Below are 18052 nucleotides of genomic sequence, written 5' to 3'. Positions count from 1 at the left end.
CTCATTAATAGATGGGGGCTGGCCTGCTTCTCAGTGTATTATCGGGAGGTTCACGCCCAGCCTCAGTTATCAAGTTTCTTGCTGGGAGGTGGGGCCAGCCCCATTTATAATAGGCGGTGGAGCTGACAATACCCTGGCAGTCGGCTCTGGAGATTCACCTTCCCTCCCCTCCCTCTGTTTAATATTTTCTTGTTTACAGGTTAACTTTTTCTTCCTGTTTTGCGGGCGCTGCTACAGTCTTTGACTCGTTGCTGTTGAAGGACCGGGAAGAAATTTTCCTGCATTGGCAGGTTTTGTCTTCCCCGTAGCAATTCTCCACAACTTTGGCAGTTATGGCCTTGGGTGGAATCCTTTAATCTTTCTTCTCTATTGGGGGGGGGGAATTGGTGACTCATCCCACTGTGGTGGCGATTCCAGGGTCCCCATCTTAAAGGGGTTATATATATGGGTGTCACTGGCCATACACCGAAAGGTTGTCAGTGAACTACCCTGCATGTGGGGATATGGGCGGGGCTGCCTGCTACACTTAGATCTCGCAGAGCACCCAAATATCCCATTTACTCTGATGTGCCCCAGTTCCCCTGGCTGGGGGGCTGGGAGGGATACACACCTAAGGCCTAAGCCAAGGTCTTCCTACATTTGGAAGTTTAATAAAGTTGTGGCCTAATTTTTAATTCCATAACATTGTCGGAGTCTTTATTCCTTTCTTAAGATCCCTGGGGTCTGGGGCTGTCGCGCCTGGTCACACAACAGTGTCTTAAGGTAACCAATGCATGAAACATCATGGCCAGCTGTAGCTGCCATACTAATGAAACAACCCCTGTGTTGCAGACTTGAGTAAAATACCAAAAAAAGAGAGGAGGCAACACGTCGACCAATTCCACGGGCGAAATATATCTGTTGTTATCTTTGCAAAATATAACAACATGCAAGACAGTGATCCAAGGTAATCATACTGTTTCGGTTTGGTCTTCTTCAGTTTTTTAACTTAGCGTTCATACGCAATCTGCGGAACAGGGGTCATACACAGAAAGTTCAATTGAATTAAATGGTGCTTACTTCTTAGTAGACCTGTATACCATAATCAGTCAAATGAAACTAGTCTGCCTGAATAACTACTGTTATTATTTTATAATTAAAAGATAGAACCTGGATAGAAATTACAATTGATCTCTTTGTCTAAAGTCACAGGCTTAGGCAAGGAACAAGATTAGTATTAGTGATGCACTGAATAATTTAGCTGTGTGTAAAACAAATTAGGGCATGTTCCTTTGTTCATAAGATGGATGGTGCAACAAAGAGGTAGGTATTTTAATATCCTGCTTAATGTCAACTTAGAAAATGAGATTCTTCCTTAACCTTTCCGCTTCATTCACAAAGATGGATGGGCACAAGGCCCTACAAAGAAAAGCACACAAATGTTTGAGGAGATGATTCAAAGAGTTGGGGCAACTCTTAGAAGTGGGAATCAAAGAAGTAAGTCACAATTTAAAAAAGGAAAATATGCTCTTTATGCTTTCAACTGAATACTTGAAATGAAATTATATAGAATCACCTACGTACACGTTATCTATTTTGTGAAAAGGAGTAACCACAGGAAGCCATGACGTACATTCTGTTAAGTGGCACTATTATGTAATGCTTAGTTACCTAAAGCATTTCAATTTAATCAACTCCAAAATGCTTTAACTCTTGAGATGTTTTCACTGAAGCTGCATTCAACCTTTGTGTTGAAGATGCTGGTCTTCCATGACCAGTTCCCATGACAAATTTCAATGAGTCCAATGACATATTATGCAAAATGACAGAATCACCTGGGTTGAATCACCATTGGCTGTGGATTATGGCGAAAAGTACCTATGCAAATCCATCAATCCACTTGATGTATAATACGAAACACTGCCAATGTAAAGTTACCCCTCCAAGGGGTAGCATTGAATTGGTATTGAGAACAGAATTTCAGTCAGTAGGAAGAAGACAAACATTCATACATCTGATCCTTTCTTTCTTTCTTCTTTCTTTTGTTCACACAAAGTCTCTTCCCATACTTCCTGGAGTATATCAACATTCATTGTAGAAAAGAGGTCACCAACCTTTTTAGGTAGGTGGGCACACTGGGATTTTTCAGCTAAATAATATAGATTATGCTCCTGTGCTTAATATGGAGAATTTGCAGAACACTATCCCTCAGAAAACTCATTGAACGAACTGACTGATACATTTTGGCAACATCACAGGATGGTGTGCCAGATCGATATCCTTTTCCAGTAATGAGATTTGCTTTGGTTTGTTGTGTTTGAATCATTAGTGAAATCTTTGCTCCACCACGCCTGCCCAAAAGGCTTTCCAGTCCACAGGATGTCACCATATGGATACATCTCCAAACAATATGACAACTGAACCAACCAAAGAGCAGCAACAGCACAAAAAGCCCACAACACCTGTGAAGGGCCTCTTATAACACAGGCTTCCACTGAAAAAAACGTATCGAGGCAACCACAGCACAATGACAAACAGCCTTTATAAAGGGACTGATCTAATTATAAAGTTAAATTACAGGGTTCTTGTAAAGAAAACACAATAACAGCAATGAGCCTGGAAGTGGCTAAGTTCCCAACAAAATCATCCCTATTAGCTTCTATTCATGACTTGAATTATGCCTTTTTATCTCTGCACAGCATTCAGCATTTACTTACCATTAAATTTTGAAGCATTGCAACTTTCTGCTGACATTAATTCATTCCCCAAAATAGAAGACTCCAGCCTTTCCTCTGTTAGACATTTAAGCCATTCAGGTGTTTATTTTCTAGTTTCTTTCTTGAGCAGCAAGAAAGCTCAGGAGTAGAGGCATGATGAATGAGAGGTGGTTTTCAAAAAGGCAGAAATGTTGTCACTTAATCTAACAATAAAAGAGCGGCCTCCTACCTTGAAAACAAACATTTCCCGACGAAGAATGGCTAGAGTGTTAAAATTTCCATCGCAGATGTTGGGCTTGGCTCCAGGGTAAGAAGGCTTGTCTCCTGTGGGCGGCCGTGGAGGTTTAGGCCTGTCATTCTTCCGTGGATCTGCTGGAGGGACAGAACGATGTGGGGGCACTGTTGGCAGAGGTCTTGTTGGTGGCGGGAGTTTGTCAGGTGGCCCTTTGGGGAGGAAAAATGATACTAGCAGGTTAACATCTAGGAGACTGCATACTGTTCAGTTGATGATGCCATGAGCTGAATTGCATAGCAGCTGCAAATTAAACCCACATGAAACAAGCAAATACACACAGAAAATCAGGTGAATAAAGGGAGCTGATATCTCAACAGTGGATTGCTTGTGGCCCTTAAAACTATGGCGTGGCTGAGTTCCACAGCCTTTATCACCAATCCTACCAATTAATTGGGATGGAAATGTTCAAACAGTAATCTGCAGTTAAAGCTTAAGTTAATTAATCACACTTGAGTAGCTGATTAGAGCTTGCAGCCCGGTAACTTTTTCCATTTTTCTTTTTTTAAAAAAATGATTGCTAAACTTCTTAGCAACAGAGATAAGTCTTAATACACGGTAGCAAAAAATGTCTGCTGCCAGTGTATTTCCTTCTTTACTATAAATTGGGAAATGGACAAATTGGAATTAGTTGCTAGCTTCAAGGCCAGACTACTCACACTGAATTAATTAGATCTAATCAACTTTGCATAATTCCGGTCATGCTGAATGTGCATAATTTGGGTTACTGAAGTTTTGCTATTTTGATTTGCTGTAAGTTACCATAGCTCCAGCTATTTTATACTGTCTTGTTCACTGAAGCCAAATTATACTTCGGGCAACCACTACTCTCCCTGGACAAGAAGTTCTCAAAGAAGAACCTGTGTATAACTGATTCTGAACAGCTGGTACCTGATTAAAATTGGGATCTAATAGCAAACTTGTGTTTGGACTGCATCATTCTAGACTGCAGGTTTCACTGAACATCCGTTTCCTCTGCCAAGGAAGCCATCACTGTGGTTTACAAAAGTAGGCATGGTGTGAAATAAGTGGAGATATGCATTTCTCTTCCTCTCTAAGAACACTACAATTTGCGGTCATCCACTGAAATTGACTGGCAGTAGATTCAGGGAAGACAAAAACATGCAAAATTCATGCAAAATGTAGTTAAGTTGTGGAATCTCCTGCCACAAGTTATTTGCTAAGGACAAAAACCTGTGGGTTAGAGCAGGTGTGGAGAAACTTTTGCTCTCCAGACATTCCTGAGCTAAAGCATCAATCACTGCTGACCATTGGCCATGTTTGCTGGGGTTCATGAGAGGGCAATATCTGGAGAGTCAAATGTTCTCCACACCTGGACTGGAGGATTTCATTTGACAGGTCCATGGATAATCTTTCAATTGTCCTGGTGAAATGAAACCACCAGGTTTGGAGTGCTGGTTGCTAGAAGGCACTTAGTAGTTATGGTGTCATGCCGTGGGGTGGGGGACCAAAGGTGGCTTACAGTTTTTAAACTACTAAAACAAATACAAAATATAAAACGAAAAGTGACAAGAGCCAATGGTATGAGATCCTTGGCCTGGGCTTCCTTACTTCTGCTGGTCAGGGATGCTGGGACTCTTCTAGCCCATCTTAAGTCTACTCTGGGTATGACATTGTTGAACACAACCCTAAATACTTATTGACAAAACCTCCATAACAGCTATCTGATTCAGTCCACAGCTTCTTACCTAAGGAAACCAATGAACCAGTGAACAATATTTAATCTAAATAGTAAAATAAAGACAATTGTTGATTTTATCCATGTGGCAGCAGAATCAGGTATCTTCCAGAAGACAATATCTGGTTGGAAAAAAATGCTAAATCCAAACTAAAGTTTCCACATGCTATTTGCTAGTGATGTCATGTTTAACTTCCCAAGGGCAATGAAAGTCTTCAAAGTACAGCTTACAGCTGCTAGATACTGGTATTTAGTATGAAGGGAAAATAACCTTGTCTGGCCCTTCTGTCTAGACTCGTGAGGTCATAGAAAACATCTTCTTCTGCTTAACCACACAGGAGAGACCCAACCATTTAATTTCCTCTGTGGAACAGCCTGGATATGATAACACATATGCAACAGAGTGACATCTACCATGCTGCTCCTATATTATCTTATATCAATGCACCCAGTGCACTGCACCCAGTTCAACAGGGCACATAGGAGCAAGAGAATATTCCTCTCTGCCTGAAGCGGCTTGCAAACTAAAACACACACACACACACACACACACACACATCTCAGAAAAGAAAGAAAGTAAAAGAGAGAGAAAGGAGAAGGAACAGCAAACATTATGGTGCAAATAAAAGTCTTAAACAGAAGTTTAAATCAAACTTTAAAATACAAGAAGCCACAATGAATAAATGAACAGAAATCAAAGACGTCGGAAGGCAAATTAAAAAATGGCCGTGCTGATCCTACACCATTTTGGTACCTGGAGTGGGGAGGGGAGTGCAAACCCAAATGATGTGCCCATCCCCATCCCCTCTAATGATATGTCTTTTCTGAATTTATCTCTGCATGGATCTAAATTGCATTCGGGGAATCATGCAGAATATTTGAAAGCCTTTGGGCAAACCTCAACCCTGAAAAGGGTTGTTGTGGTGATTTACTACCTTAGCAGTGGTATCGGCTCAGAATAAATACTACTTGTTTTGCTTATCTTTAGGGGCATGATCTGGCATTTCTATCACTTAATGGAGAGAGGGGCTCAATTTGCCTGGTGTGAAAGAAAAAAGAAAAAGGAATTTTGTTTGATGAACTTCTGTAAGGATATATTGGAATGAGTCAAGAGAGGAGCCCAGTTGGTAGAGCATGACTCTCTTAATCTTGGGGTCGTGAGTTAGAGCCCCATGTTAGGTGAAAGATTCCTGCACTGCAGGGGATTGGACTAGACAATCCTCACGGTCCCTTCCAACTCCACAATTTTGTGATTCTGTGAGTTAAGTGCAAGCAAGTGCTTCAGTGAAGCAATCAAATTGAAAGGATGGCTGGAGTGAAGAAGGACCAGGAGCTGAAAACAAATGAAGACTGAACCAATGGTTTGCCCTGGAGGAAGTCAGCTTGCTATGGTCCTAAGACAACTAGAGCAGATATAAGCAATAAGACAGAAGAAAGAGGAAAGAGGAGGGCAAAGGAAAGAGGAAATATTAAAATTTTAAGAGAAGTCTAAGTTCTCCTTGAATAAAAAATATTTGTACTACTTGGTTAAATATTTAAGAACATTGTTCCTGTTAAGTGTGGGTTTCAGTTCAATTTGTTAACAGTATCTGAAACATGGTGGTTTGGTAAAAGCCCTTGGCTTTATCTCACAGAATCAAAACCCCTTCAAGGAAATGAATACAAACAACAAGAACAAAGAGCTATTGTAGTTTGCATGTTCATATTTGTTCAGTTGTTCAGCACAACCCTCAAGCTACAAAGCCTAACTTAAAATTGTAACGTAATTCCCAGAAATGTTTAAGAGACATCTACCCCTCCTTTTAAAGTTCTAAGCATGCTCTAACACAGGGGTCAGCAAACTTTTTCAGCAGGGGGCCAGTCCACTGTCCCTCAGACCTTGTGGGGGACTGGACTATATTTTGAAAAAAATAATAATGAATGAATTCCTATGACCCACAAATAACCCAGAGATGCATTTTAAATAAAAGGACACATTCTACTCATGAAACACACCGATTCCCAGACCGTCCACTGGCCGCATTTAGAAGGTGATGGGCCAGATCCAGTCTCCGGGCCTTAGTTTGCCTACCCATACATGGAGCTTTTAAACAAGTGGGTTGCCCCATTCACTTCAATGAAGGGAACAGATAGTGTGCACACAAGGAGTGCATAACCAAATGTGCAACCTTCAATGGACGCATAGTGTGCACAACACTGTAGCAGTGTATATATATTTGGAAGTGACCCATCCCCATTAGAATTTTTTACATATTTTAAAGAAATAACCAGCATACCATATATCTTTTGGATTCCCTGCAAATCATCATTAGGTAGTTTGAAGTTGTCGGTTTCCATGTACTGGTAAAATGGAGCCATGATGGCAGTAGGGTCATTTGAATGCTCCAGACCTAAAGCATGTCCCAGTTCATGAACTGCAACTAGAAACAAATCATTCCCTGGAGGAAAAGAAGAAAGAAAAGAGGAAAGCTTTAAAACTGCCTTATAAATTCACTGTATTTGACACAAAGCACTTCTTGAATAACTTCAAATCATTTCGCCTACAGTTTACACATGACCACCCCACACTTCCTCAGGCTTTATGAGTCAAAAGCTCCCAAAGGAATCTTAAGTATGCTCTTCTTCTGTGTGATTGACTCGCGTGTGGCTGACTATACGTGTGACGCTGGGAGATAAATAATAACAATTTGATTCAAACCTGGAAAAGGCGGGAAAGAGCTGGAGCGTCCTCTTGGTTCACGAGGAGACCCTCCCCGGAGCCCAAACATGACAGCAGTGAGGGAGGGGGAAACCCCAAAAAGACAAGGCATAGCGAGGTTTTGTTTCGGCTATTCAGTCTCCCCACCTAGTTGTGAATGCGCGTGCTAGCACATCCTCCAGCCTCCAGCCATCCCTAGAGCAACAATTCTAATTGTGGGTATTTATGGATACAGTATTTTTGGTCTGGATTGGAGAGTGTGTGGCAGAGAGGGAGCTTAAAGGGTGTTGAGAGGGTGTTCCCCACTTATGCAATTTTCACTTATTTGTGCTGGGCCCCAGAACATAACCCCCATGTAAGTGGGGGGAAACCTGTACTGAAATTGAATTGAAAGTGAAAAATAATAATAATGATTTCCACAACTATATTTCTGAGGTTTTTTAAACATCTGGGAGCAAACTTTTCATGGTACAGTGGTACCTCAGTTTACAAACACAATTGGTTCCGGAAGTCTGTACTTAACCTGAAGCGTACTTAACCTGAAGCGAACTTTCCCATTGAAAGTAATAGAAAGTGGATTAATCCGTTCCAGACGGTCTGTGGAGTACTCAACCTGAAGCATACTTAACCCGAGGTATGAGTGTAATTGGTTCCGGAAGTCTGTACTTAACCTGAAGCGTACTTAACCTGAAGTGAACTTTCCCATTGAAAGTAATGGAAAGTGGATTAATCCGTTCCAGACAGGTCCGCGGAGTACTTAAACTGAAAATACTCAAACCGAGGGGTACGTAAACCGAGGTATGACTGCAAGGTTTTTTTTGCCAATTATTATCATTTATTAAATCTGGATACTGCCCTTCATCCGCAGATAACAGGGGATCTCATTTTGTAAAAATGCAAAATGAGAACACAAAATACACAATAAAAACAAGAACAAAAGCAAACCAAAAACCACCTTCCCACAACACATTTAAAAGGACAGAGTGTTAATCAGCGAAAGGCTTGGTTACAGAGAAGCATTTTTGCCAGTGCCTAAAGATAAGTAGGACCCAGGTGGCGCTGTGGTTAAACCACTGAGCCTAGGGCTTGCTGACCACAAGGTCGGCGGTTCGAATCCCTGTGACGGGGTGAGCTCCCGTTGATTGGTCCCAGCTCCTGCCAACCTAGCCGTACGAAAGCATGTCAAAATGCAAGTAGATAAATAGGAACCGCTACAGCGGGAAGGTAAACGGCGTTTCCATGTGCAGCTCTGGTTTGCCAGAAGCGGCTTTGTCATGCTGGCCACATGACCTGGAAGCTGTACGCCGGCTCCCTCGGCCAATAATGTGAGATGAGCGCGCAACCCCAGAGTCGGTCACGACTGGACCTAATGGTCAGGGGTCCCTTTACCTTTAAAGATAAGTAATGAAGGCACCATGTGAGCCTTACCCCAAATATCCCAAATTGGAGAAGTGCTTACAAAAGCTGAATCATGACGTATTACCATGTTAAGTTTCAACAACCCCAGAACTAGACTCTGCAATACAATTGAGGGTTTTATTTTCAAAGCACAAGTTTCACAAATGAGTGTACCAATATATGTTTCAAATGATGCTTTCAAGATCCTGGGCAGCTGAAGTAGTGGTATGTGGTGATTGTTGTTATTTAAAAAAACTAAGTCTGTTTTGTTTTATGAATCATTCCCTCAAAGCACCATTTTATCAGAGTTCAAGGTCGCTCTTCTGGGTTATGTCTTAGAGCATAGGGGGACAGACTAAATTAACTGAGTGTTCACAATGATGAGAAAGTCAGTCAAGGGGAATTTCAATAGAAATTGAATTGACACTTCCTTGCTTGGATTTAGCTGGTTTGCTTCCTCCCGGAGCATTGTCTCAGAGCTATTTCATTGTCTAAATGAATATACACAATGGGTTTATATGTGAGCCAAGTTTATTCTACTTTACTGTTGTCCTGTCTACCTGTAAAGTCCTGTGAAGCTAAATGACTCAGTATTTTATTTACTTTATAGCATTAATTTATGCACAAAATCCCCTCAAGGTGGAAAATGATGATATAAACATAAAATTGCATTGCATTCAAAGCTTTGCAATATTAGTGATACCACTAAGGCAAAGGGGTATAGTTTAAGGTACACACAGCCAGCACCTTGCTGAAGCTAAGCAGTACAGGATCTGGTTTGTGCCTGAATGGGTGACAACAGCAACAAATGTAAGGTTCTGCACTTAGGCAGGGAGAACTACTGGCAAGAACCAGCTGCACAAATATAACTACTGGCTTGCCAATAGTACAGGTGAAAAGGATCTAGGGGGTCTTAGTGGGCCACAAGCTGAATATGAGTCAACAGTGTGACGCAGTAGCAAAAAAAGAGCTAATGCTCTTCTAGGCTGCATCAACAGAAGTATAATGTCCAGATCAAGGGAAGTAACAGTGCCACTCTATTCTGTCTTGGTCAGACCACACCTGGAATACTGGGTCCAGTTCTGGGTGCCACAATTTAAGACGGATATTGATAAGCCGGAAGCTGTGCAGAGGGCAACCAATATGATCAAGGGTCTGGGAACCAAGCCTTATGAGGAACAGTTGAAGGAGCTCGGAAAAGAGGAGACTGAGAGGAGATATGATAGTCATCTACAAATATCTAAAGGGCTATCACATGGAAGATGGAGCAAGCTTGTTTTCTGCTGCTACACCAGGGGCAAGGACCTGAAACAATGGCTGCAATGAAAGAAAGGAGATTCCGACTAAACATCAGGAAGAACTTTCTACAGTAAGAGCTGCTCAACAGTGCAACAGACTCCCTTGGGAGGTGGTATACTCTACTTCATTGGAGGTTTTTAAGCAGAGGGTAGATGACCATCTGTTTTGGATGCTTTAGTTGAGATTCCACGAGAGAAGAAAAGCAAAATATAAATTGAAGAAAGAAAGAAAGGACCATTGGATGTTTGAAGGCATTCGGAAAACCTGATAAACCACGAACTGACAGCAAAAATAAAAGCTAGTTTCCAGTAACGAGCAAATAGTCTTCCTCCCGTAACTACCTTAACCCACTGACCTCCTTTGTAGGCAGTTAGGCAATCTGTGAAATTTACATCCCAGGCACTCATTCATTCATTTCATTTATATACCACTTACCATCCAAAGCATCTTGAAGTGGTTTACAATAACTAAATACAGTACATAAGTGTGTTTAAAGATATACATACACACACAGCCCACAATAAAGCTATGTCAAAGAAATTCATCTAACATGTAACAAAATACATAAAGAATATTTGTGTCCATAAGAATAATATAAATATAAGCACTACAAGGCAGTATAATATAAAATTTCAAACACCACAACATAGATACAATCATTCACTCAAGCTCACATTACCACTATAAGCATTCACTACCTCAACCAATACCTATGTCAACCACGTACACATGAAGCACTCATACTCAACAATATGACAACCCCCACAACAAAGGGTCACTGCCAAGCATTCGTATAAAATGAATGCCTAGTAGCTGAGACACTGATATACACATGCCCCACCCCTGCTGGACTAATAGTCCTCTCCCATCTCTCATCTGAAAAGGGCCCAAATCTATATCAGAGCTGGATCTCACACTTGAGGGAACAAAACTATTTTGATCCACTCCCTCCCAACTATAGTATCACAACATACCCAATACTGCAGAACACCTAAAACACTTGGGGGTTTTTGTGTTTTTTGGCATTCTGTCATATTATATTTCGTACCACTGAAAGTTCGGGCACTTTCAGAAGTCAAAATGCTATAAACGATTAAAATAAGAAGAAGATACAATTCAATTTGCGTACTTTGTGATTCTTGGATATAATTCACACAAGCAGTCATACTGGGCATTGAAATCCACCTGTTGCCCTGAAATCGGGTAGCGCTATTATACGTGTTCTCACTGCCTATGTTGCACTGATCATTCCCGTTACCTACTTCTGTGAGGCGTTTAGTGTTCCACAGAGCAGCCAAATATAATTCATGGGTTGCCCACCCCACATTCCATGGAGTAAAAACAAACGTATACATGTTCAAGCCAATGTGGAAATAATAGTTTGCCTGTGACAAATTTAGACAAAGGTTTTCTAATCAAGGTGGGGAATGACTAGACAGGTTGAGGGAGCTGTTGGCTAATCCATAGAGCTATTTCTTTCTAATTAACACTGTGGAGGAAATGCTCTGAACTGTCTGTATTGAACATAAATGTAGCATATAAATTTGGGTGTTATGGGGTTATCTTGTACATGAAGTTACTCTATCATTAAGGGCAACGGCTGGGCAAAAATGTAACGAGGAAGACACATGTGTTATTGATATAGTGAGAACAGGATACCTTTTTTCAAAGCACAGCTAATAATGTATCACGTTGAAAGTGGGCGTTTACACAAGCTGTGTATGGCAAGCAATGTTTCTGTGCAGGCCAGGTGCCATTGAGATGAATGAAAACTTGTGCAGGATCAATGCTCGATCAATTCCACGCTAACTCAACCAGCTAACTTGCATCATTGCTGTATCGTATACCAAGAATGTGAATGTTGCACTTTCAAGCATCTCTGCCTGAAGTCCTCTCTCTTGCTGTGTCTCAATGCCACATGTGATATATTTCCAGTTGAGACACTTGGTTCCCCCAGGGGATTCATCTCTGAGATTCCGCTGGTGCAGGTTCCTACAGCACAGCTTGGGTCCAGTGTGTCAACTGAGCTGGCAGCAATGTGAAATTTACTAGAAGCTGATTATCTGCAGTTCAACAGAGGTTGGGATTTTTTCCATAAATTTCTCCTGGCTGCTAGCACACCATCGAAAATGGGGGGGGGAGAAAGAAAGACTGAGCCCAGCCTGTATAGATCTGAAGTATGTTTAATATGAACCCTGTGTTTCTACAATACTCAGAAATTGGTGAGCTCTGTTAAAAGACAATTAATTTATATCACTCTATGGGATTTAAGTCACTTTTCAAATCAGGGAGACTGATGAAAAGAGGCCATGGGTGGACATAAATGTGAAAATGTATGCACAAAATGCCAATATTGCAGCTTAATAAGCATGAAGGTTTTCGTCAAGTTTCTAAGAGTTAAAGCAGATGATCTGCAAGTTCCCCATATTATTTAAAATAATGCATAAATCACAAGCTTGCAAAAAAAGTAAAAGGCATGTTCCTTTCCTGAAACTCAGATAATTAACCTTGATTTTATTCTGCTTCTGAGAGAGACACACACTGCATGTTAAAAATGAAATGAAATGATGTACATTTAGAACACAGAAATTTGTGGTAATCTATAAAAGAGGTTGTCTCTGTAAGAAACCATTTGTCCCTCAGCTAAGAATGTGTGGGAATACCAGAGGAGAGAGGTGATTAGCTGTTAAGCTCCTCATCTTCTAAGCCATTTTGACAATGCACAGAAATTACCCTTCCTCAGGATGTTTACAAGGATTTGCCTCTAGTAAAATGTACTGAACTGTAGCCTTCCTAGCTGTCTTCACATCCCTAATGTTGATTCATTCAATCTAATTTAATCCTTGATTAAATCAGATTAGCTAGATTTGGTGATTTGCTAAGCAATTGGGTTAAACTAGATGGAGTACATCTCTATCAGAGGGACACTTTCTATACTGAGATAAAATGACAGCCAGAGAAGGGTAATAACTCTGAAATGAACATACCTCCTGATTTAAAGAACTCTGCTTACTAGGGACATTGCATGATAGCAATTATTATAACCAATACATTTTTATATAATGTGTGTCTGTTGTTCTGGTTCCCGTCCAAAACCAGCCATTTTTCTGTAGTTAAGTAAATAAAAAAAGTAAAATTTTATTACAGCCATTTAATGGTACAAACTCAGCATCTAGGAAAGAACCAAATTTAATCCAGGTGCTCTTACAAGGCAGAAGAATAGCAACAATACATCTGATCAAAGAACAAAGGAGAAGATTTGAGAGTCCAAATTAGCAACAGGAGTTGCAAGACTACATGGGATCTGTGATGTTGATCCAATAAGTTTCCCTGCCTACCTGGCAAGCTTGGAAGCAGAGGTGGAGAAAGTTCGGCTCTCATAAAAAATCCGGCCCCTGTGAGCATTCTTGACCCAGAGAAAGGTGCTTTTTTGAGGGAAGCGAGTCTCCTCCCTTCTCTTGATGCACCACCTCTCATTGGGAGAGAGTGCTGGGAGCGCCTCCTCTTCAGAACTCTCCTCTCCAGTCACAGCAGGCTGCATCCCTGAGCACCCTTGGGGGAAGGGGTAGCCCCAGGTCTATCACCTCATCAGGTCTGGGTGCACATGGGGGCAGGGGGCATTTAATCATGTGGGTTCTGCTACATAGCCTTATACCCCAACTTCTCCTTCGGAGTCCATCACTTTCAGATACCTCCCATTCCTAATCGGATTCCAAGGGCTCAGAGGAACCATAACATTTTGCACACCAAAAGAAAGTACTGCTCTGTCATTTACCTCTTGTATTTTATATTCTTATTCCTAGATTTGTTGCTTAAAGTATGATTGAATATTATCCTTAATTGTGATATATTATGGAAATGTCTGCCCTTCTTTGGTCTGAACTCACATTTAGTTTTTATGTACAGTGGTACCTCGGTTTTCAAATGTAATCCATTCCGGAAGACTGTTCGACTTACAAAACATTCGAAACCCGAGGCACAATGATGGTCTGCAGAAAAATGAAAAACAGAACAAAAACGTATACACACAGCAGAAGCCATTCGACTTCCGATGAGTGTTCAAAAATGGAAGCATTTATTTCCAGGTTTTAGGCATTCGAAAACTGAAACGTTTGACTTCCGAGACGTTTGAAAACCAAGGCACCACTGTATTTCTGTTTGTATGGATAAGCATGATTGCACAAGACAGATAGGAATACTTGCCCGGGATTCTTTCAACATACGAGTTTAATAAATAGTCTTTATTTATATAAACATTTTAATACAAAAGTGGCTATCTGAAAACAAATTATAGTATAACTGAATCACATCATCAACCCTAGTTTTTAGAGCTAACCAGTACACACACAAAGAATGAAAAAGGGGAGAAAATGAAAAGGGAATAACATGAATGAGAAAAAAAGAGAAGAGAAATAAGTTTGTTATACGCAAAGTATTTTAAAAAAAGAAAACAAGCACAGAACAGAAGCATGGCAGAATGACAAGGCGATCAATACATGAAGATAGAGTTGCCATGTGTCCTGCTTTACAGAGAACAAGTCCTCTATTTCAAAGGGTATTGAAGGACAATAGGCTTTGAAGGCAATTTCAAGATAGCCTCTGTTTGAAGGGCTGCCTGGGCCCAGTCTGGTTTAAAGATAAAGAACCATAAGAAGATAAGGGACCTTGAAGTTGCCCATCAACTGTTATCACCTGGACAGCATACTGAACAGGTGCCCAGTCCACTATGGTGAGGAATACTGTATTTCTAATTAAATTAATGTATGTGTGTATCTATCATAAATCAGCATATGCAAATATCTGGACACTTTTTCTGTCTCATTTCAAAGAGATGTTTGAAACTAAGACCACCATAAGTGCGGTGGGGTGGTGGGGTGATGGGAGGAGGTGAGTTTCCTTATATCCACATTTCTTCTAGTAGATATCGTAACACTGCTTGATAACATAACTTGATAACATGGCAAGGTTGGGGGTTGGGGGTATTTATTTGGCAGTGCGACATGGGGACCCTCTCTTGTTTCATGCTGCCGAACACCTGCTCACCCACCTGTTAGTTTGGTCGTGTCTGGCCTTGCTTTGTACTTTGGTTGGTCGCCTGTTTTGGAATGGGGCCGGGAAGGAATTTTTTCCAATGTGGGAGGTTGGCTGTGGCCACTTGGTTTTTGCCTACCTCTTAGCAATCGTCACAACTTTGTAAGGTTTGGCAGTTAGGCGTTGGTTTAGGGGAATGTGGGGAGGTGATGTGCAGCCATGACCTGCCCCTCCAATTAATAGGGTATTCCGTTAAAGGAATCTGGGGGTCTGGATCTCATCCGAAGCCCGGGGAGGGGCTAGGGCCATGCCAGGTTCCCCAGGAACCCCAGGGGTGAGCACCAGTCAATATACAGCCACACCTGTGTATTCAATAAAGTTGTGGCCAAAATTTGCCCATTAACCTTTAAACTAAATTCTGTCTCCACTGTGTCTTTATTTCCATGGGGGGTGGGTGGGTTTGGGGGCTCGGAGCACAAACAAGGATCCCCTTAAACTCTCAGAAGGCCCATGATCTGAGAACTTCCACAGTTTACAGCCCTGACATAGGCTCACTTCATTTTCTTTTGCAATAGTTGGAAGAACTTTCTATAATAGCTTTTGGAAGCCACAACTGAGCTTTAGCGGATGTCTTCAAATAGTTTAATGGTACTGGATGGTTCATTTGTTATACTGCCCTTCATCCAAAGACATCAAGACCAGGTAGCCTAGAAACAAAATGAAGTGCTACCTCAATACAATATTCAAGTTGTTTCTTTTGGATGGTGTTTTGTTTTCCCCACAAAACTTTATTGCCCTTGTTGTTCGGGAATTAATACAAATGCTTTCAGCTCAGGAGTAACTCCGGCGAGATTTATGAAAGCAGCAGCAACAATATATTAAGGTTTTACTGAGCACTCCAAGAAGTTGTTCATCTCTTTTGAGAAACACAAAATTCAAATTGCCTTCATTACCAGAGCAATACAGTGTGGAAAATGAGCCTGGTACTTTTCAAGGGGGTTGGCAATTTGCATTTTTGCTAAATAATCAAGCTGTTGCATTCTCCCAATCTCTTGGAGGACAGAGGAACATGTGAAGAACAATCACTCAACCAGCTAATCCTCTTGACGCTCTGGAGTTCAATTTCGTTTTTAAACAAACTGTCACTGAAGTTCTCGACTGTTTTATAATATATTTTAAATGACAGCAGACCATACAAGGACTGTACTCACAGAAACCAGCATTTATGCCAGGAACTGGGGCTGGGGAGTCTAACTCTGAAGAATCTACCTTTAATCTACCGGTAGTTACATATTTTGCTCTGCTGTGACTTTTGGATGTCTAAGATAGTGTCTTCACAAAGGGACCTTGCCTGGGGATTTTCGTACCTCAACTCAAAAGGTTAAATGTATTTTTAATTATTTAAATGCATTGATTAGTTGTTTTGAGAATTTGTATGATCTTAATTCTGTTGAATTGTGATTTCAGTTTCAGTGACATTTCTTTAGTGAAAAATTTAACTAATAACTAAAAAGTTACAGTAGCCATTGCTGATTCAGTACCCGATGGAAGTAAACTGGAGTATGACCGGAGAGGCTAGGAGGTGGTGGTGGGGAAAGCCCTGTTTTGCTAACAGAACTCTGCGTACAGTTCATATGTTTGGGCCTAATTCTGTGAAACTCCCTCCCATTTGAGTTCAGGCAGAACCCCTCCCCGTTGAACCTCTAGTACTTGACAAAGACCTTTTCCAGCAGGCATTTTAAGTGAGTTTTCAGATTTAACTTCGCGTACACAGCTAAGGGAGCAATTCAATTTCGCACTAAAGAGATCACTCCCTTAGCATAAGCATTTCTGGAACAATCTCCTCTTTCCTCCCTCCTGTGTGTTTTGTTCAGGAGTTTCTCTCATTACTCTCACTGAGCCATTTTTCTTTTTTTGGGGGGGGGGAGAGGACCCTGTTGCACTTGGAAAAGTCTTGTATGGGCTTCTGTAGCAGGGCTAGCTAGCTGGTATATAAATTGTTGGTATATACATTGTTGAAGGGGAGGAAAGTACAAGCAGTGATAGTGCTGTGCCAGCTTACATTTCCTCTTCCTATAACTTTCTGTAGCAGATTGCACAAATTCCTGCTGGTCTGAATGTAATTCTAAAGCACTATAATATACTGTACTGATTAATATCCAACAATTTGAATTTGTTATTGAATTATTATAGTGTTCTGCCCTAATGGCCACACACACACACACACACACACACACACACACACACACACATCCTCATCTTGTTTGATAACCTACTGAGTAGATTATTTCCTCTTGTCTATGAAACATGTTCTGTATATGCTTCCAGGAACCACGTTGTATAAAAGGGACATTGGGGCAACACTCTGTGATGTGATGATGACCCAATAATGCCTCAAGTGGCATTTATGCCTGATGCTGAGAACTGCCGCACCGGGAAATAACTACTTCAGAAGAGGAGCGTACTGAATTTGTGATGTTGAGCTAGCACGACGACGATGCCACCCTCAGAGGGGCAGACACTGCAACGATACCCCACCAATCACAAAGGCTTGGAATTTGGCAATTAGAGCCTTACATCTACAAACATCAGTGGAAATTTCACATATCCTAGTACCATGACGTATTGCTAGACAACCCGATATTATTAAGCTGCGGTAACGGTGGCTTGGCAAGATGAAGCAGCACAGCTGCAGCCACTCTAATATCTTGCTGTTGCTTCTCCCCCTTGAAAGTGCAACTTTCCCTTGTATCAGTAACTCTTCAAAAGCCTGGAGAGAGACAGTAAACAGTGCCTCCCTCAGCACAGCTGCAGTAATCAGCCATGCCCCTTGCGCCAGCTTGAAAACCCGGAATTTTGATCCAAGACGCTTTGGCTTTAACACCAACTCCTACACTGCAGGACCCACAACAAAGCGAAAAAAGAATCAATTCCAAAAC

The 18052-nt window shown here is 41.3% G+C and overlaps 1 protein-coding gene across 1 annotated transcript in view; it reads right to left on the bottom strand.

The window, feature by feature from the left end:
- The window catches only part of MMP16 (matrix metallopeptidase 16), a 178122-nt gene that overhangs the window by 65146 nt on the left and 94924 nt on the right, over positions 1-18052 (bottom strand). The window contains exons 5-6 of the mRNA XM_035125050.2: positions 6964-7125; positions 2926-3140 (exon numbers count right to left, since the gene is read on the bottom strand). Of these exons, the coding sequence (XP_034980941.1) occupies positions 2926-3140; positions 6964-7125 (377 nt within the window). The remainder of the gene's footprint in view (positions 1-2925; positions 3141-6963; positions 7126-18052) is intronic.

Source organism: Zootoca vivipara, chromosome 8 (assembly GCF_963506605.1).
Source record: "Zootoca vivipara chromosome 8, rZooViv1.1, whole genome shotgun sequence".
Classification (NCBI taxonomy): Eukaryota; Metazoa; Chordata; class Lepidosauria; order Squamata; family Lacertidae; genus Zootoca; species Zootoca vivipara.
The sequence above is the reverse complement of the archived record's forward strand: the minus strand, read 5'-3'. Positions and strand labels throughout refer to the sequence as shown.